We start from the raw sequence: 21,873 nt of genomic DNA on the forward strand, positions 1-21,873 counted from the left end.
GCAATTTTTTTTTTTTTTTTTTTTTTTTTTTGAGTACTTGAAAACTCTGTGTTTGATGAAAGGAGACACGTCGAATGATGGATTGGGAGCAAAGAAGTGGTTTGTTTCACCAAGAATGGGGAAACCCATTGAACCTTTTGGAAGTTTTGAATTATATTTGGAATATTTCAAGGCATGGAGGCAGGTTATGATACTCATACCAAAAATGATAGCCATAAGAACCCACATTTTGGTTATGAATTTAATCAAAAGTTATGGTAGATAGGGAAGAATTATATGCAGAAGATTATTATGAAAAAAAGAATAGAGAGAGAGAGAGAGAGAGGATTAGACGTTTTGTTGGAGTGAGATCTTATAAGACGTAATAATTTAATGCTAAATGGTTATGGTTTTGTCGTTGCTTATCGTGTCTGAATTACGTTGAATACATCCATTAAGCACTTGGAAGTTTCTCACAAAAATATCTCATTACAAATTTACGAAAAGGACTACTTGTGGGATTAATGAGTAAAAGTTGTCACTGGAAATTTTTTTTTTGACTAGAAGGAACATCGATCATAGATGAATTGGATCAGGGGAAGTCGATCTAGGAGAATGCCTATAGATTGGTGGGATGAAGTTGTTGTGTTGTATGATCAACACATATTGTGTGATTGTTTAATATGAATATATTTTTTTATTTGATGTACTTCTATGCATATAAATCTTATGACTATATGATATTTTAACGACTCTATTTTTTTGTAATAAAATAGAGATACTACTGTATGCATGACATGCTTAATGTGTGCGTAAATGACTTGACTGACCTTCTTGTAATTCAGAATCTTGTTGTTGTCTTGCTTTTCGAGACCGCCTTTCGTAAGAAAGGAGGAGGAGGAGTGTTTTCCTTTATCGACTTTGCTATGATCCCATTGAAGAAAAAAGAGAGTCTAGAGTCTGGGGTGCCCCCTTTTGAGTTCCCATTTTGAGATCCTTTCAAGAGAATAGGGGAAGCCAAGAATGAAAAGGGATTGGCTTTGTTTCTTGTATACCAGATAGAAGACAAGAGCAAGATCCAATTCTTGTCCAAAGTTGAGTCAATGAAATCCTCTTCCTACGTTCGAGTCTCTCTCTCTCTCTCACTGCTTGGTTCTTTACTCCCTCATTCACTCAATAATGAACTAGAAAGTTCTAGTTTTCGGAACTCTACTTATAATTTAGAAGAATTACATATAAACGTTGTCATGAGCTTAACGTTTGCAAAATTACTTAAAATAGAGGTAACATTAATGTTAACAATAATTGATGGGAGATCAGATTGCTTCTACATAGGAGGAGAGGGAAAATGCAGGTGAGCCACGTGATAAGATAAGGAATCACTATAAGGGGAGTAAGATTCGAATTACCTTGTTGATTGAATATCTCAAGACAAGAATATTGTTTGAGATTCGAATCACTCGACAAGCAAGATCGATCATGTCTAGCTTGAATGATTCTTGTTGATCAAATATCGCAATGCAAGAACACTTGATTGAGATTCAAATCACTCCACAAGCAAGATTGATCATGTCGAGCTTGAATGATTCTACATGCAACTTAAACTACATAGAATTGCAAAGAAACTTAGCTATTAGCTAAAGAAAAGTACAAATGTTTTTTTTACTACTTTATATAGCCTAAAAAATGAAACTATAACATATCTGGCTTTATATAGCCTCAAAAATGAAACTATAACATACTTGCTTTATATAGCCTAAAAAATGAAACTTTAAAGGCACAACAATAGTTGCAACATTCATACTTAATGGCCATAATTAGCCATTATGTAATTTTACACTTAAAATAAATAAAAAGTCTTAAAATACAATTAATCTAAATTACTTCAAATTGTAACCCACCCAAAATTTATAACAATCAAACTTCATTCTTCTCCAATTTGGATGAATGGAAACATCTTTTGATAATTTTGACAACCTTTTCTTCACATCTTCATTGAAGTATATTGTATGATTGATGTCTTTTGGTTCATATCACCACGTGTCATCCGATGGGAGGAGCGACGTATCTTAGCAAGCGGCGGACACGCGTCGAACGTTGAATAGAGCAATGCGGCCCTAGCTGCATGGCGACACGCATCCCTTTACAAACCCAAATGACCCGTGACCCTATACTATCCCAACCCATGACCCATCAGTCTAGATGACCTGCGGATCAACCCGAGCCACTTGAACCGAACCGCGACTGAGTTTTCGTCCACACGTGAGACCTGCGACTACTTTGCGCTAGGCGTGTGTGAAGCGTGTGGGTGTGCATGTAACGTGCGTGCGCGCATGGGAGAATGTGTGGCTAGCGCGTAAGATCCTTTTTGGCTTGTTCGACTTCTATTTGCCCGATTTTCCTCCCGATCCCAATTCTAACCCTATACTTATATGAAACAGGACCTAATTGGAGAAAATTAGTACTTTTGGACATGCTATTTTTGTAGAAACGCTAAACGAAGGGCACTCGTCAATCATGTAAGTCGCTGTATGAATTTTTAGAAAGCAATACTTGTAGGGATTGCTTGTAATGCATGTAGGCTAGTTTATTTACCTTAGGTGGTAGCTTTCCTTGACTGAATGTAGGTAATTTGATTGTTATGAATATGGATGTATAATGTGAAGTATTATGATTATTATACAAGGGTTGCAATTATGTTTTTAGCTTCTTCTATATGTATATGTTTAATTCATGTTGAGAGGAGGATGAGTTTTTGTGAACTCTGTGCTCCGAGAGCTTGATGTTAAAATATCATCACTAGTCGAATAGAGTCAAGCTCAATAATTTTATGAGACCATTTATATTTATTTTAGTAAAATGATTTAGGTATTTTAGAATAAACATAAAGAGATATTTTAGGGAAGAGATCACCTATTTTAGAAAAAGATTTAGATTTTTTTAGGAATAGATTGCTTAATATAAATACCCTCCACCCTACCTTGTTTTTCATTCCAAGCAATATAAACAGAATTCTAAGGTGTCTTGTATTATCTTCTCGATTAGTAAAGAGTGCAAGTGTTTCCCATAGAGAGTTTTGTTCAACACTGATATCAGAGTCATGCCCTAAACCATGACGATAGAATCCTCAAATATCGAACAAAGAATTGTGAGTCTCGAATATTTAGTCAAAAGTGACTAAAGTGTCGAACAAAGGATGTACTTTGTTTGAGAGCTCCAGAGAAAGGAATCGAGCCTCAATTAAGGGGAGGTTGTTCGAGGGTTCCATAGTAGTGTACTTTGTTCGAGGGGAGGATTGTTGAGGATTGTTGGAAGTGAGTCCCACATTGACTCATTTAGAATACATCTTCATTGGAATGAGGCCTTTTGGGAATGCCCAAAGCAAAGTCACGAGAGCTTATGCTCAAAGTGGACAATATCATACCATTTTGGAGATCCATGATTCCTAACATGGTATCAGAGTGAGGTTGGTGTAGGGTGTCTGATCTCTTGGAATTATTAGTATGCTCTGTGGTTACAGCTTTGTCTGATCTTCCACATCAAAAATGATTTATTGAGATTATTAGTAAGTGAGTTTCTTTGTGTCGTGAATAGTCTGTGACTCTGCAAGTTTTGTGTCGAAAAAGCTTGTTTGGTATTACTGAGGTATTGTCAACACGATGGGTGACTTCCAAATTGCAGGTGGAATCAAGAAACTTAACAACAACTACTACAAGATGTGGAAAACATGCAAAATGTCCTATTTACAAGGACAGGACCTTTGGGAGGTCGTTGGCGGGAGTGAAACTACGCTGCCAGAGGAGGATTTTAACGGCGCCTTGCGCAAATGGAGAATCAAAGTAGGCAAAGCAATGTTTTCCTTGAAAATCACAATTGAAGAAGAGATGTTAGAGCATATTTGGGATGAAAAGACACCGAAAGAAGCATGGGACACGTTAGTGATGTTATTCTCAAAGAAGAACGAGTTGTTATCAATTTCACAACGTGACATGACGATTGCTCAGTACTTCCACAAAGTCAAGTCGATCAGTTGGGAGATTACTAAACTAGACCTGAAGTTCGCAATTAGAGAAAATCGAATGAAGAGGATTATTATCCACAGATTGCGACCAAATATTGAAGTTTCATTGTTGTTGTACAAGGATGGCCCACTCAACCATCACTTCTAGAGTTCGAAAATTTGTTAGCCAACAAAGAAGTCATGACTAAACAAAGGGAGTCATCACATTGAATGGTGAAGAAGAAGCACTCTACACGAGTGAAAGTCTGAGCAATAATAAGCCGTCTACCAAAAATGGATAAAAAACGGTGGCAAAAGAAGAAGTCATCAAGGAGCTGCACAACCTAAGAGAGCTCATAACAATGACAACAAGAGTTCTCAATCTAAGAGATTTGAAGGTATTTGCCACAATTGCGGGAAGAAGGGTCAGTGAAGGGAATAAACTCTTCATCCACGTAGCTAAAACATTGGGAACTATTTGATTTTATTAAGAATTAAAAGAAAAACAATAAATAGGAGAGTAAGAACTCTACCTTTGTAGAAACCCTAGCTTGCAAGACTTCTTGAAGTATTCCAACCATGCAAACATTCTCCATATTCCATAAGTTCTTTGCTACTGACTTGAACACAAGGTCAAGGCTTGTGGGAGTCTCTTGAAAGAAAATCCCAAAGGGATTAGAGAAAATAGTTTCGAGAATTCGTAATTTTATTCTCAAGACAAAGTGGGAGAGGTTCTTATGTCTTTGGTTCAATCTGAATATCCTATTTATAGGGACTCGAGGAGAATCTTTGTCAAATAATATATTTGCATATCTTATATATTAGGATTTAATATCTCATGCATATCATATTTGAATATTATAAATATTATAAGATATCTTAATATATTTAACTAATTTGAATCTCATTCAAATTTTAAATTTATTTTTATTTAATGTATCAAACATTAATTAATTTTATATTTAAGGTTACATACAATAAATATATTTTTTCTTTAATATATATAATATATTAAATATTAATTTGAACCATTTAAATTAATATATTTTTTCTCCATTTATATTTAACGAGTATATTAAATATTAATTTGAACTCTTCAAATTAAATAAATTTTATCTATTTATTTAATATATCTAATATATTAAATATTAATTTGATATTTCAAATTAAATTTATTTTCTCATTTATATTTAATATATCTAATATTAAATATCAATTTGAACCCTTCAAATTTTCTTTCAAATAAATTGAACCTTTTAGTGTTACTACGAGCTAACAAAAAGACCTTATGAACCTACATATTATAAGTTCCAATGATACAAAATTAATTAATTAAACTTTTTAATTAATCAATTTTTATTCATTAACTATAAGTCACTTTATATAGACTTAGAGTTGCACTCTTATGCACTGCCGGAAAAGTTATGTCTATTGATATAACCATTACAAGCAAGTCGATCTTTTACGAGTTGATCATAATTACAGTTGGGTCAAAACTCCGCTTTACTCCTGTAATTACATCTTTCACCTTAAGTACCACTGATTCTTTAATGAACAATTTGTTTATGATTCAATCATAAAAAAGCCATTTTGGGCCAATGAGAGAGTGGGGCCCCATTATTCAAGTCTCGAAATCAATACTCAAGAGAAGAACTCATCTACTTTCCTTGTATGGGAAGGAGTGGATTCCATCTCATAATATTATGTTCCCAACTCCCTATTTGGTCAAGTCCTCAAAATGGTAGGTATATTGAATCGACTAAAAGAGTCATTCTCATCCATGTAAGTTAAAGGACAAGCCCTCACAGACAAGAGTTCATAACTCACTCAGGATTAAGATTGAGTCGCATATGATCATCATGTGAAATATTAATCTTCTAAATTAATGGATTTATAAAGAGAGATTAAATATTTCTTGGTCCAGTCTTATACAAATTCATTGTATAGGATACCTCCACTTACATGTCTCCACATGAACGATTTGGATCAAATCATTTGTAACGATTACAAAGTGGGTTGTATCAATAGTGTTACCAAGACAAGACAACCAACCTTATCCATATACTATAGACTGTTTAGGTTATTACTTGAACACGATCCTCTTGTATGTCAATCACATATTGTTCAAGATTACATTAATAATCTTGGATTTTCATACAATGGATAAGAATTAAATTATAAATAAAATAATAAAAATTATTGTTAAAAAGTAACTAATTAATTACGAGGCTTTAGGGTATAAATTTCAACAGTCACATGTCCAGAGATTGTTGGTCTAAGAAAAAGTATGTTGAAAGCAATGTGGCATCCTCTAACATGGCGATGGAGGATGAATGGGATGCAAATTTACTGTGTCTCAAAGAAGAAGATGAGCTAGCACTCATGGTGATGATGGGAGAACATATTGATTACGAGGACGACTGGATCATTGATTCAGGATGCTCAAACCACATAATTGACGATCATAGTGGTGTAATGGAAGCAAGATGACCCTCAGAGAAGAAAATATTACCGAGCTTTGGCAACATTGAAGAAATTCTTCCGCAGAAGAAGGGGGAGCAAACTGTACACATTTGCTTAAGTGCTTATGTGCCTGAAGATCCGAGTGACACTGATCTTGATGAGCAAGGAGTGACTCAATCAAGCAAACCTGGTAAAGAGGAAATGACACCTCAACGACTTAGACGGTCAGAAAGAATTCAAAAATCAAATCCAAAGTATGTCGATATAGTTATTATAGAAGACAAAGTTAAAGAGCCAGAAATGTATGAAGAAGCATCACAAAATATGGCTTGGCAACATGCAATGGAGGAAGAAACTATAGCTTTGGAGTAAAGTCAAACTTGAGAACTTGTGCCAAGATCAAGAGATGTTAAATTTATCTTTTGCAAGTGAATTTACAAAATAAAGTGCACCTCAGATGGATCAATCGTGAGATACAGAACTCAGACTGTAGATCTAGGGTTCTCTCAACAATATGGACTAGACTAAGATGAAATGTTTAGTCCAGTGGCAAAGATCAATATCGTATAGGTTCCTCCAGTACTTGTGGTAAATAAAGATTGGAATTTATGGCAGATGGATATGAAGAATGTTTTCTTACACGGAGAGTTAAACATAGAGCTCTAAATGGACCAACCGAAGAAATTTGAGAATGAAGTTGGAGTCATTAGTTAGTACGTGAAAAGTTCGAAGAAGCCTCATTTGGATGTGGCTGGATAGAACTTGAGATATGTCAAAGGTACAATCAATTATAATCATTTGTACAAAAGAAGTGAAGTTGGCAAGCTAGTTGGATACCGTGATGCTGATTATGCAGGATATCACGATACCCGAGGGTCAAACATCAGGTATGTATTCCAGCTCGATTCTAGAATAATTTTTTGGTGTAGCAAAAGACAACCAAGAGTATCATTGTCAACTAGAGAAATAGAGTACATAGCAATGGTTGAAGTAGCTGAGGAAAGTACATGGCTGAAACTCTTGATGAAAGATTTGCGCCAGAAAATTGACTATCCAATATCACTTCATTGCGACAACTAATCTGCGATTTTCCTAGCAGAAAATCCGATGTTTCATGCTAGAACAAAACAGGTGGAGGTGCACTACCATTTCACTAGAGAGAAAGTCCTAAAGGAAGAAATCGAGATGCAGCAGATCAAGACAGATGACCAAGTGGTAGTCATGTTTACAAAAGGGCTAACATGAGAACATTCGTTGTCAGCTCAACTGTTGGGATTTATGTCCTAAAACCCATAGTTTGTAAACAAAAACATATTCTATTTTCAATAAAGTTATTATTGTTTATTCAATAAAGATTGTTATTGAATAAAGTGAACTTTACGATCATTAATCTAAATCCAATAAACTAAGAACACTCTGGCTATAGTATGATTACTTGAACTATATGTAGAGACATAAGAGTTGATCAAGTTCAAGTATATAGTCAAAATGATCTATAGTATAAGGATAAGGCTGAGTACCTTATTCTGGGGACACTATGGATGCGGCCCACTTTTGTATATGATATAAACAATGTGATCACTAAAATTGTACATGTGGAGACATGTGAGTGGGGGCGTCCTATGCAATGAGTATTGCATAAGATCGGACCATGAAGAAAATCACTCTCACTTTATAATGTCGTTTACTGTTGAGACTGATTTTCTTTTCATTCGATGACCTATGTAACTCGATCTTAATCCTGAGCTAACCATGAACTTCTGTTTATTCGAAATTATCCTTAGATTTGCATGGGTGAGAGTGGCTCGAGTTCGCCGACTCAATAGGCCTCCCATTTCAGGGGTAAGACTGGGTAAATGGCTGGGGACGTGGGGTGGAAGATGGAATTCACTCCTACCCACTTTTAGGGATAGAAGAGAGGTAGTTCCCTTAAGTACTGACTCCAGGTCTTGAACAAGGGGTCCCACCCACTCATTGGCCTGAGAGGGATCTAGTTTACTGGTTGGACTACAAACCAATTGTTCATTAGAGGATCAATGAGACATAAGAAACAAGAAGTAACTTTAGGGGTAAAACGGTAAATTGGCTCTAGTTACAGACAACCTGTGAAGGATCGACTTACTAATCATGGTTATATCAAATGAACAGAAATATATCTATAGTGAGGGGAGTGCAACTACTAGGCTATAGTAGAATGTCCTAGTAGTTAACGAATGTTGGTTAACAAGGTTAATGAGTTTAACCGGTTAATCTTGGATTGTTGGAGCCCATGATCTATAGGTCCATTAGGTCTCTTTGTTAGATCATATTTAACTAAACCATAGAACAATGTGACAAATGAGTTCGAAGTGTTCGAATTTAAATTAAGGAGAATACGCTACATATATACGATATATTTAACCACATTTTTGTTTTATTTACGAATTAAACAAAAAGAGAGAATCTGAGATATTTAAATAAGATTTAAATATCTTAATCAAATATGTGTCTGAATTAATTGGGATTGACATTTGGATTAATATTAAATATTAGTTAAATAGTTTAAGTAATCATTTAATATTACTTTAATTTGAAATTAATAATTCAAATTGATTGTTGAATCAAAATGAAGAAAGTCAAAATGTTACTTCATTTAATGGAAAAATCCATGTTAGTGGAATTTTGAGTGTCAAAATTTGGTGATCTCAAATTTACATGAACATGCAAACATGAGTCTATAAATAGAGTGATCATAATATATGAAAGGTCCTTCTTGGTGAAAAACTTGAGAAAAACCTCTCACAAAAACTCTTCATATATACAAAATCTCTCCCAAGATTAGTCACTCACCAGATTCCACAATCTCATTCTAAGGCCGGAGGATAGTGGAGAAGACACTAGTGGTGGTTCGAAACCGGTACGTGAGGAAAAAGGAATTTGAACTACAAAAGGTTAGTATTCAAACTCATTAAGTTTTAATACTTATGAACATGCTAGTTATTTACTATAATTGATGTTCTAAAAATGCCTAAGATCCAAATTGCTTCCGCATGTGTTATATTAACACCATCAAACATGGTGCAGTGATTGAGGACTAGTGTTGAGGGGGAGTATTGAAATATCATCACTAGTCCAATAGATTCGAGCCCAATAATTGTATAAGCCAATTTATATTTATTTTAGTATTCTACAAGGTATATTGCTTCTTGATTAGTCTTAATAAAAAGTGCGAATGATAGTTGTATACTCAGTTAATTTCCATGACCCACATTGTATAGAGCTAACCTTTACCCTAGGAGCCTAATAAACCACTAGAGCATATGAACCACCTCAGAAGTACCCTTAGGCTGAAAGTTGTGTGATTGGTGTCATATCTTTGTAGAAGGACGTTTTTTGATGAGTACGTACTTGGTAAAATTACCGCTATGCTCCTAGGTTTAGATTTCCAAGGACCATGTTGTAATATGTATCATGCAATGCTAAAATGAAAATATGCATGACTAAAATACGAGTTGGGCAATAAGGATGAGTGTGGTATTCATGATATAAGATATAACAAAATTGCCCCCATGATGAAGTTTGTGATGAATGATGTTTTATATGTTTTCCGTTGTTTTAGAAAAAATGATAGACTATGGCAAGCTGTGCTTCAGGTGATTGATGGATGTTATCTCCCTATTGAGCTTGTTTTGCTTGTATGTATGCATGATATGGTATGTGGTAGCCCCAAGTGTTTGACTGTGTGCTCTCCTTGTGGAGCATGTTTATCTGCATAGAGTTAGGGTGTTAGAGTTAGGTTGGCCAAACGATGATCTAGGTGAGGACGTCTTCAGTAGATTGAGCAACATAGGATCGTGAGTGAAAGTCAGAAAGTCTAGACCCTAGTGCTCCAGACTAAGAAAGACTCAATGAGTCAAAATAGAACAGCCTGGAGTCAAAGTCCGTGTTAAGCCACCTTGCCACCCTAGAAACCCAATAGAACTCCTCAACTCCCAAATAGACCAAGACAAAATTTAAATGGTGGATTACTCACTTATGTGATCGATTGATATATCTCCCTAGCAAAGTATGCATGAGAGAACTTTATTAACATTAGGGCGCTACAACTAGTGCGGTTTACATGTTGACCTAGTTTCAAACGTTTCTAGTAGACCCTGTACCTCAGGATCATGAGTGGCGATCAGAGGCCTAAATTTGAGTGCACCTAAAGAATTGGATGAGCGTTTTGTAGTATATTGAGCATGGATTACTTTCCCTTATATTCTTGTGTAGACGTATACCTATAAGAATGATTTCAAATCGTGTTCCTCTCGATGTTTTAGCTACATGAGAATGCACAAGCCTATATGTGCCTAGTTTATGAAAACGACTATTCCCTGTGCATTTTGTTGGGAATGAATGTTTCATTAGTGTAGGAGAAACATTTGGATTCAACTTTACACTATAAGAAATATTGGATACGATAACTAAAGAAAAATATTATAATAGACTTTTTATAGCCTTTTTCATACATTGTAACCGTCGATATTATTAAAAGTTTAGGACTTCTTATAGTATTTTTGTATAGAAAGAATGAAGGCTATAAATGAATATGAAAGTATAACTTATATACGTTGCTACGAAAAAATATTCTAGAGTGCTTTTAGGAAAACAACCATATATTAATATAGCTATATCTAACATAATGTGTTAAACTTATAATATCATTTTTCAACGCTATATTACAATATTTGTAGTCTTAAACTACAACTATCATACCAAGTATTAAAATAGCGTCAGAAATATAAAGCACATTCGCAACATTACATATATGATTGAAAAGAATGAGGAACTGATAAATGAGATCAACAATATGTGTCAAAACCACAATATAAATAAAATTTCATCCAATTTCAACATTCTCCATATGGTTATTTCAAATAAAAAAACAAAAAATAGTCATAATAGGTAAGACTCCAGCCAAAGATAACAATTAATTTTCAAAATTTTCCTTTAGAGATAAAGTTTTATTGAAGATTCAGACATGAAAAGGTATTTTTCGATCACGATCCATTCACAAAACTTGCTTAGGATGTTGAAGACAATGAATCTAGACTCTTGCATCCTCCAAATCCACAAAAAAAAAAAAAAAATAATAATAATAAAATAAAAACGAGAGGGTAGGGATTTCAAATTTTTGTTCTCGATTTTACTCTCGATCTGTGAGATTCTTGTAGAGTTAGGTTCTGAATTTTTAATATGTTGTTCTTGTGATGATACCACTCAACTTTCATGAAGAAACCTTGAGTCAGATCGGAACAGAAAGTGATGCCCTGATAAGCCTGGCAAGTTTTTAGTTTTGGACGAACTATTCGTGGATTTATTTCTCTTCGCAATTAACAAAACATAATATAATATAAATAATTTTGACGGAAATATGGATTAATACTGTCACGGCCCGAAATAAATAACCTCAAACCGTGACTTACAATGACTATGACATGTAGTGTGTAAGCTAGAAATTCAAGGAAAACATTATTCTAGAAGTATTTCATTTATTTTGTAAAAAAAAAAAATGTTTTATTACCAGAAGGACATGTGTTTAGGTAAAAACAAGAAGGAAAACATGAAAGACAAAGTGTACTATTTAGTAAAACTAGACTGACGCCCTGGGGCACGCTTCCTCTGTGACAACTCACATCAATCAACGCGCCCTCTCTTGACTCGACGCCTCACGTACTTGAAAAAAAAAAGGTATAGCAAGAATGAGTATAAAAATTATACTCAATAAGCTACCTACTTGTAGGCTCTCGTCGCACCCTAAACTTAACAAACAACCACGGACTTCCCTTTGGCTCTAGAACATTTGGTTCTGGTCTTACCTCGTTAGGGCTTCCCCCTTGGGACTTGTCCCTTCGGCTTCTCTGGTTCTTAGACTTTCTATTTATACCCCTAGAGTTCCTTTTATGCTAACCTATGTTGGGTTAGTGACTTGCGAGTGGCTAGCTCGACATGGGTATGAGATTACCAGGGTTCTTGCCTAGGAAGTGAGCTGCAACCCCATAGCCCCATGGTAATCCCCCTGTATTTGGGAGGGCTACCTTCCCTATCCCATCCAGCTAAATGGTCACTTACGACGTGGGTATCCCGCATCCCATACTAAACGGCTATCGAGCAGTCGAGTCTTGATCAGGAACCCGCTGGTCCCCCACGAAGCTATAACACCATCCACACACAAGTAGCCTAAGGGTACTCTAGAAGTGGGTTGTATGTCGTGATGGTCTGTTAGATTACTAGGGAAAGGTTAAGTCTATTCCTTGGTGACTTGTCGCTCTATTCACAAATTCTAGACTTTATTATACTAGTGGGTCACGAAAATTAATTGAATATGAAACTACAATCATCCAACACCATCATACAAAGTTCATGCAAAATTAACATACATGCTCAACGGGGCGATAACATCCATAAACTCCCAGAGCGCAGATTTCACAAATTTCCATCCTCCTTTCAGCATGAAGTATACATAATCATAATGAATGGAAACTTACAACATAACATTAGTACTCAGGTAATTCTCATAATAATCCACACCATACATCTTGCTTTTAAAAATCAATTACCTACGATCAATAACGGAAAGCTATGACCTAAGACAATTAAACTAGCATGCATGCATTCCAAGCGACTCCTACAAGTTTTACTTCCTAAAATTCTGTGTGATGACTTACTTGGGTGATGCGTGTCCTAACGCAGCGTTTCCACACAATTGGCATATCAAAAGGTATTGATTTTCTTCAATTAGGTCCTATTTCATATAAAATGGAGTTAGGATTGGAATCACGAGGAAAATAGGAAAAACTGAAGTCGAACCGGTCGAAAATGAGTTTACACAAGCTTCCACGCGCCAGCCACTCGTCGGGGTGCAACCACTCGCAGGTTCCACGCGCGAGTGTCACGCGCTCTGGATTTTCTGCAGTCGCGGGTCGCCAGTTCGGTTCAGAAACAGCGGTTCGGGTTGACCGCGGGTCGTCGGTTCGGTTTGGTTCGGTTCGCCGCGCGGGTACCTAGTCAACCGAGGGATGCGGGCCGGGTTGCGTTGCCGAGGACGCGTGTCGCAGGGAGGTTGGAGCTGCGTTTTCCCAGGCGGCGTTAGACACGTGTCCGAAGGTGGTTGGCGCATGCGGTCCTCTAGCCGGTTGACACGTGGCACGCCGGCGGCTTATCCGATTATTTTTTCGAGGTTCTTTCCATTTCTATCTCTCGATTCTTAATCCAAACAGTAATGGCTTTTTCAACAATGTTTTAGATCATACTTCAACCTATGTACCAATATTTTTTTCTTGATTTTTACTTAGTCATACGATGAGTTATGAGCATCGGAAAGAAGTCCGGTAACATTCTTACCGTTCTTGGAAATATTCTCTCAAATCTGGACGTTTCATCCCAGATCTGAAAAGTATCGTTCGAAATCTTACCTTGCGGGTTTTCTTTCTGATCTTTACGAAAGAGGAGGAAATCTCAACAACACGAGTTCTTACTTCTCTCCAAGAAGGACTCTAGTGTAGGTCTTAGTAGGGAATGGATTCCGTCAGTGACTCTCCGACTAAGACTCTTGCTATTCAGTTTTCTCTCTCAAACTTTCTTTTGCAGAAATTCTGTGGAGAACCCTCACGACCCCTTGGGCTAAGGGGTAAAATGTTCATTTTTTCCTTTGGGCTTTGACCGAATTATTTTTTTTTATTTTTTTTTTGGGAGTATTACAAATACTCTACCATTGTAGTGAAGGAATAAGTTTGATTCCAATTTGTAAAAAAGATGAAGGAAAAGCTTCTATCAGACGTACATGTGGCGTACATGTGGTGCGCATCAATTAAGACATGTCTTAGAGCCGAATGTCACAATCGCACTTTAAAATGAAAAAAAAAAGTTTCTATAGGAAGGACATGTGTTGCACATCGATTAACACATGTCTTAGAGCCAAGTGTCACAATCATACTTTTGCATTAACGGGATAGTGATTGTGCGACATTTGTTCTAACCAAACGAACAAGTCATCCGTGAGAAATTCGGATTTCGCAGATAATGTTAGTGTATGCTTGAGCTTCGGGTCACATTTGCTAGAAATGTTTTAGAAAATATGACCAAGGAATACATTTGAAAACAATTTAAAAGGATTGAAGAAAATAACGTTATATGGCTATATGCAAAGAAAGAAACACCACGGCTTAAATAACAAATAGCTCAGAGTTGGAAGAATAGACTAGTCGCCTTCCCCTGTAGAACATTTTGGGACATTTTAGTCTTGACGGATGTAGACATGATTTTGGTGACTGGACATACATCCTTGCATTAACACAACATGAAATGGTAAAGATCTACCTAAGATGAAAGCATATAAAAGGGGTTTGAAACGAACATACAGTCATGGACAACACGTCTTGAATAAGCATGACCGGGATATCCGACATGCGGCCATAGACAACACACCTTGGACAAGCATGACCATGACACCGAAGACGCGTGTAACACCTAGGAGCGTGGCTTACTCACATGTATACTTGCACATAATAGACCTTCTAGCTGAATGAGGAGTGTGTGGTGGGCTCCTTTTCTCTCATTTGACAAGCGTTCAACTGTTATTCGTCTCGATTTCGATACTAATCTTATTTTAACTTGAATTAGGACATACCAAAGAAATTTTAAAGAATTTGGAGCTCATAGCGAGTAGAAAACCAAGCTTGGGAAGGCACATGTCATCCATGTAAGTTGCCATTAAGACTTTTCACAAGTAATACTTTTAAGGATCGCTAGAACATGCTAGCATACAAGCATATCTTCTCTTAAATGGTTAAAAAATGCTTGGTTAAGACTCTAAAGGGGCAATTTTGGATAAGTGTACCAGGTATGTTATGAAAAATTATGAAAATGTTCCTAGGAAGAGAATTTAAGATACACGTCGATTTTTATGCTTTATGTTGTGGTAGAAATGAGGACGCTAGAACTAGAGTACTTTTACCCACAAGTAATACTTTGAAAATGTTCCTTAACTTTCAAAACTAAATATTCCAAAGTACTTTTACCCATGAGTTTGGGCATACCTTAAGCTCACTACAGGGCCAAGAAGTAAAATATATCTGATTTTTGTTAGATGAGAATGAAGAGAGCCAAGTTAAGAGTATGTTTGTTACGCAGTTTTCTAACACTTTTATCTCAGAATTTATTCTCCAACATCATCTTTTTCTTTTCAAGAGGTTTTCATTACTCTTAAAAAAAAGTGAGTTTTATATTTGTTTTATGGTTGGGGAGTAGAGGTAGGTAGCAAAGAGGCATAAACTGTAGAAGTACTAACACCACCCTTCTAAATTTAATAAAATGAAAAGTTTGTGATTACAGTTGCAACTATTTTATTGTAAATAATAGAATGGTGGAGGATAGTGTAAAGATCACTTTAACAGTCTAAAAAAATGATAGCATAGGGGCAAAATCAACGGATGGAAGAAGAGGGTTTATTAGGTAAAGAAGATGTCAGAAAAAGAAGCCAAATCAAATGAATGTGGTACCGTTGCAACATGAATGGCTATTCTTCAACATTGAAAGCATCTGGTAAAAAGGAACCAACCTTGGAATTCAACTTTCTTGAATTCAATCAGAATCAGATTCGGATTCCGATTCAGATTCCTCAAAACAGTTCACGAATGTATAAATTATGTTGAAAAAGCCTGGAAATGTTGGTAGGCCGCCATCATCATCATCATCATCATCCTACTTCAGTACAAAACTACACAATTCATTCATTCATGATATCATATATAACTTTCCTGCATAAACCCAGGAATGATTTAAAGCTCATCATCATTTATCATCTTCTAAAAACTCATAATACAGTGTAGTGATGTGTCAAGGCAGATCACCTACTAAATAATAAATATATAGCTTCCCATTCAATTCCCCTTCTACACATTTTTACACAAAACTAAACTACATCTTCTCTATTAGGGACGAGCCGAGCGAGTGCTTGATCGAGCTAGCGAGCATATACCTCTCTTTTTTATTGTTCCTTCCTCTTTTAATAGAAAATATCAATCAACCACCAATGGACATAACCATCATGATGCTATGTGGTCAAGTCTATATATTGCAAAGGACAGACCTTTGAAGCATTTGGACTCTCAAGAGGCCACTTCCACCACAACACCATTTCACGTTGTAATTCCAATTAGTCTCAGCTGCCAATTGCATAAACATATATAACATCTCAGAATCAACCACTCTAGTAATGTGGATACGACTGTGTCAATTCATTTCATTAAGGGAAGCAAACTTACGATGTTGTTCTGTGGCTGCCCTGAGTAGAAGCCTTGGAGAACCACAGGCAGCACGTTACAGGCAGCCAGCACATATATCACCAATGCATGCTTTCCCATCCACTCCATCACCACATTCATGCGCCTCCATCTGTACACATCAACCTGCATCAACCATACACAATCAGTCGTTAACCGTGCTTGTCGATAACCATGATAGAGATCAGAGAATGAAGTTGTTTTATACCATCAAGTATATCCCGGTAAAGAGAAGTCCGGCTGCACCAGTAGTGACACTCATGTAACTAACTGTATAAAGAACCTTATTTATATGCATCCCTGCAAGAGAATTTGAGTTACTATTTGTCCTTGTCCCTTCAATCTTTCTATCATATCATCAAATGGACCGAATTTCACTCACCTAAGAAGTCTAACCCAATGGCCAACACAATTAAACAAGAAGAAGGAATAATCCAATGAAGCATTCTGTCTCGGTGATCCTGCAAGTTGATAAGATAGATAAGAAATTGTTGTTTTCTACATAGGACAGACGAAAAAGAATTTACTCATGCACACACGAGTGTATGCAAAAGTACAATGTACGATGCAGTGTCTCACTCACTTTGAAATGTACAATGATATGCCCGTAATGCAAGCCAACCAAGCAGGTCACAACAGCCATCACTGTGCTACAAAATTCAACGAGATACGATAAGAATAACAAACTGAAACTGCAGTAAATTTTGTGCATTGCCTCCAATTTATTGCATATAGATAGAATCAAAATAAAGATGGATACCTTAAAATTCCTTCGGGATCAAAAGGAGCTTGACACCAAGAAGGAGCATTAGGAGGCAATGGACCATAGTCTGGTGAATTAATGCTGCATTGCTGAGAACAGACAGAAAAAAAAGAAAAGAATGAAGTATCAGGATAAGCACAACCTATAGGGAGTAAACAATAGTGTCCTCAAATATTCACCTCAGACCGTGCATAAATAGGTCTTTTATACAGATGTTGAATACCAAATATCTTACGATCTATCATTCCCACAGCATTGCAAGCTGGTCCAGTGTCACCACGTGTGCCACATTTCACCTGAAATTGGGCACTAAGTGAGAAAGCCATTCAAGCAACCAATTATAACTAACTAATCCGGAATTCTTAACCCATCAATGAAAATAATATGACTTAAAAGATTCAATACTCACAGAAAATATCTTTGGAGAAGCCATATTGGAAGTAGATTGACTTGGAACTTGATACTCCCAATCAGGAACGTACAGTCCATATGACAGGACAAGATATAACGTAGTGAGGATGACAGCAACAACCCTGTTGAGAGGAAGTTGGCAATATTTAGAATAAATATAAAAACAACCCTGAAAAATGAGTTAAAGAAGCCCAATATTGTTCCAATGAAAATCAAAAGGTTAGATTGAAGAGATACAAATTTAAAGAGGAAAAAGATAATAAAAAGACATTCAAGAATCTTACAGCTGTAATTGATACTTTCTCCGCAATGCAGTTTCTGAATTCACATAATCACTTCCCTTTAGCCATATCTCACACACAGCTGCCAGAAAGTATGCTATTGCAATTCTCTGTAGAGAAGGGAAGAAAACCATAAAATAACTGGAAAGAGTAACGAGTAAATAGCAAACAATTGAAGAAACAAACGGTACAGCGTCACCGTAGAGGAAAAATGTTACCTGTAAGATTCCCATCCATCTAATTTGCTGGATATCCACTCCATAAGTTAGATTGTTTATGCCATGGAGAAAGCCTCCTGAACAGAGAAGATTACTTTTCAGCATGGATCTCTCAAAATAATGCACTGTACCTAACTCGCTCAAATATTTAAAACAATCTCTTATGCATTGAAATTTAGAAAGTTCACTAGTTTTGATCAATTCCCTTCCGGATGAGAGAACACATTCTAAGATTTACATTGAATAAATATTACATTTCTCATAACTTACCTTGAAGGAAGAGGCCTAAGAACAAGAGCTTCAACGTCCGTAACACAGCCTTCTGAGTTGCAATGCCTCGGCTTGGAATTTTCTGTGTAAAGGGGAAAGGAAAATAAAAGCAAACTCTTCACGTGGGGGAATGGTCAACAACAATAATAATCTTCTTAATGTTGGGGTAAAAAGTAGTTGGAATAGTGGAATATAATACATCCTACAGAACTTATTCAAATTTGATTTTTGAAATTCTCAAGCTTAGTAAATGAATGGCAATGACATGCCAAGTAAAAAGAACATAATTCAAATTTTAAAAATAAAGACATTAGTGTTTTTGAAGTTTTCAATTGCTTGGAAGTTAAAGGGCAATGAATAAAGAATCACCTTGTAAGCAAGGGCAAGCGAAACTCCAACAATGAATAGAAAAAATGGCATTACAAGATCTGCCAGGGTTAACCCATCCCATGGTGAATGGTTTATTGCAGGCATAACCCCACCACCATAGTCCACAACTATCATTAGCTGCAAACAAATAATGATAAAAGGGTGCAATTAATACATTGTATTTAAGTTCACATAATAATCATTCATAACGTTTAGTCTTTTGTAGTCTCTGTAACGCTATTGCATTATTTTCCACGCCAAATGAATAGTCATTAACCCCGTAACGCGTTTGAGAGACGTTACACAATAAAAACTTCACTTCTAAATACAACATCAAAGCCAAACAAAATGCGCTCATAATAATTGATACCCAATTGTCGGAAGAAAGAAGAAGCGTCTTATATTCAGATGTATGAATCCACTGATCAAGTAATGTAGACCAGATCAAGAAACTATTATTGTTTTGTTTTCTTTCCCATTGATCATTTCCATACCTCATTCAATAGATAATTAAAACAAAGTCAACTTATTGAACTTGAGCTTTTCAACATGCTCGCCACAATCAAACTATATGAAGATTTCTGTGTAGAGGCAGCATAAACTTATGAAAAGAGAAAAAAAAAAAAACAAGGGATGGTTCAGGTTGACCTTACATTAAAATAAATTGTGAGAAAAAAAAAAGGTCAGAATTTGAAGTTCTCTCTAACATGCCCCAAAATTATATAGTAAATTAGAATTACTGGCTCTAAAGTTGGGAACTTTTTAACTATTTCCTTCCAGAGAATTCCAAAAATTGAATCCAGCGCCCCATGGTTGGGCATGGCGACATGTGAAGTATCCAAGCATGTCAGTCCTCAAAGCAACTCTGGACAGTAACCTAACCGATAAAAAGAAAGGTTGCCAAATCGGAAGCCCACAAATTGTTTAAAATAATTAAAAGCACCAGAAAGATTATGCTGAACAGCTACACCTAAATAAACACGGGTGAAAAATCACATCAAAGGAACGGGTCAAAAGATGCAAATGGATCTTTGCGTATCCGTCTAACATCTGTGCATAAAAATGAGTAAAGTTGCCGCAAGGAAGTGTTTTGTTCATGGTTTCTTCAGGGCAAAGCCAGAGAGAAAACAAATGAAAAAGAAGGGTTGAAGGGTTCTTCTCCTTTTTCTTCTTCAAGCAATGTTCTAAACCGGTCGCCATTGAAGACGACCAGCAAGACCATGAAGCTTGCTTGCTGCGTCATCATGCATGTCCTACACAAATAATGTGCCTGCTTCATTGCACGCGGTTTGGTATAATATAATTTTTAAACCCAATTAACGACCCCTCCTGTTTCTGCCACCACCAAACTATATGCTTCACCGATCAGCATCCCGTTTGTTTATTCAAAAGAGTTGACAAATGGATGGTGATAGATTGAAGAACATGATATATTTTTATTTAAAACAAATAAGGAGAGGGAGGGGGTAACTTGAAATTATGGTAAGAACTTTTTTCTTTTTTAGAAGAAAAACCAATCGGGGAATAATTCATTTCCAAAACAAAAAATTGGGAAACATGGTCAGAATTAGGTTTCATCCCTTCCCCTAAAATCGCCTCAAATGAAGGAACTCATTTCATGATTCGAGGATCAAAAAACCTACAATTAATACTGAAACCCTCCTCCCCCAATCAGAAACTTCAATTTTAAAAGTCAAAATAGATATTATTTCTTCCAATCTCCACCGATGGCCGGTAAAATTCTGGAAGTCAAATCCTGATATTTTTGTTTCTTTTAAAAAAATAGTAAAACACAAGACCACAATGAGACCAATGTTCTTTCTCCTCCGGTCCATCGGCTACGAGAAATCTCAATGGCCGATAGTACAAACAAGAAATAAGATCATTCCATCCAATAGAAGAACATCAACAAAATCCAACAAATAAGTTTAACAACAAAAGCAATAAGGGGAAAAAGAAAGAAAGAAAGAAAGCAAGAAAGGAAATGAAAAAAAATGATTACCGCAACAGTGATGCCGCGAAATACATCGAGCGAAGCAAGACGTTGGCCTTGGGGAGAAGATCGGAGAACGGGCCTAGCCGAAGAGGAAAATTGGGCGTCATCGAGTTTGGAAGAAGCAGGAGGAGTTAAGGGATTGGCATTGTGAAGAGGAAGAGGAGATCTGGAATGAGAATCAAGAAGAGCCATCTCAACATCTTCATGAGAGTGATTACAGTGGTGAGAAACAGAGAAGAGAGTCAGGGAATCTGGATTTATGAGAACAGCAGTCTCATTGGCGAGATCACAGTCATGGAGTGGTTTGATGGGGTCATACTTCCCCATATCCTTCCGGATTGACATTCCAACAACAGGAAATGAGCGGGGAGTTTGAAGAAGGCGAAGAACAGGGAGATGGAGAGAGGTAGAGTTGGAAAAGGAAAGGGAAGAGGAGAGAAAAGCTCCCCCGCTGGGAAGGAACGGCTCCCAGTTTCCCAAGAATACTTTGCTTTCCTTCTGCAACCCCTTTTGTGTCTGCGTGAATTAGTTCCATTGGACCCTCTGCTTCCTTCTTGCTTATTTATACCTCCAACCAAACTGGATGCAAGACAGGAGCCACCCAGAAACCACAACATTATTTTTATTTTATCTACCTTTTTTTTCTTTCTTTCTTTCTTTCTAATCTTTCAATTATTCTGGAATTTTATAATTAAAAAAAAAAAAAAAAAAAAAAAAAAAAAAGGGGAAAATGAAAATTAAAGAGGAGTAGCTGTTGGGTTTCCGACGGAGATTCTGTATTTATTTTGGAGCGTGGGAATGGGAATCATAAATGAGGGG

General features: G+C 36.4%; 2 protein-coding genes across 5 annotated transcripts in view; both read right to left on the reverse strand.

The window, feature by feature from the left end:
• Positions 1-290, reverse strand: part of LOC111481917 (cytochrome P450 87A3-like) — a 3,141-nt gene extending 2,851 nt beyond the window's left edge. For all 3 annotated transcript variants that reach the window (XM_023127527.1, XM_023127526.1, XM_023127528.1), the window contains exon 1: positions 38-290. In XM_023127527.1, the coding sequence (XP_022983295.1) occupies positions 38-228 (191 nt within the window). In that variant the 5' untranslated portion in view covers positions 229-290. The remainder of the gene's footprint in view (positions 1-37) is intronic.
• Positions 291-16,188: 15,898 nt separating this feature from the next.
• Positions 16,189-21,642, reverse strand: LOC111481916 (heparan-alpha-glucosaminide N-acetyltransferase-like). Of its 2 annotated transcripts, XM_023127524.1 has the most exons (13): positions 21,061-21,637; positions 19,059-19,196; positions 18,690-18,771; positions 18,420-18,496; positions 18,205-18,311; positions 17,919-18,042; positions 17,689-17,805; positions 17,507-17,598; positions 17,330-17,396; positions 17,129-17,207; positions 16,955-17,046; positions 16,729-16,872; positions 16,189-16,629 (listed from the first exon to the last, which is right to left on the reverse strand). In XM_023127524.1, exons 1-13 carry the CDS (start codon positions 21,397-21,399, stop codon positions 16,603-16,605), a joined length of 1,485 nt encoding a protein of 494 aa, XP_022983292.1. In that variant the 5' UTR covers positions 21,400-21,637; the 3' UTR covers positions 16,189-16,602. The 2 variants fall into 2 exon arrangements, with proteins under 2 accessions (XP_022983292.1, XP_022983293.1); XM_023127525.1 differs by lacking the exon at positions 16,189-16,629 and having other exon boundaries at positions 16,687-16,872; positions 21,061-21,642.
• Positions 21,643-21,873: the final 231 nt, after the last annotated feature.

Source organism: Cucurbita maxima, unplaced genomic scaffold (assembly GCF_002738345.1).
Source record: "Cucurbita maxima cultivar Rimu unplaced genomic scaffold, Cmax_1.0 Cma_Scf00007, whole genome shotgun sequence".
NCBI lineage: Eukaryota > Viridiplantae > Streptophyta > Magnoliopsida > Cucurbitales > Cucurbitaceae > Cucurbita > Cucurbita maxima.

Bases quoted from the DNA above. Each gene is read 5' to 3' on its own strand.
- LOC111481916 (XM_023127524.1), bottom strand. From the start codon at position 21,399: ATGTCAATCCGGAAGGATATGGGGAAGTATGACCCCATCAAACCACTC. The intron at 17,599-17,688 runs GTGAATATTTGA...GTCTGTTCTCAG, and splicing joins CTATTTATGCACGGTCTGAG to CAATGCAGCATTAATTCACC. The intron at 17,397-17,506 runs GTATCCATCTTT...TGAATTTTGTAG, and splicing joins GATCCCGAAGGAATTTTAAG to CACAGTGATGGCTGTTGTGA.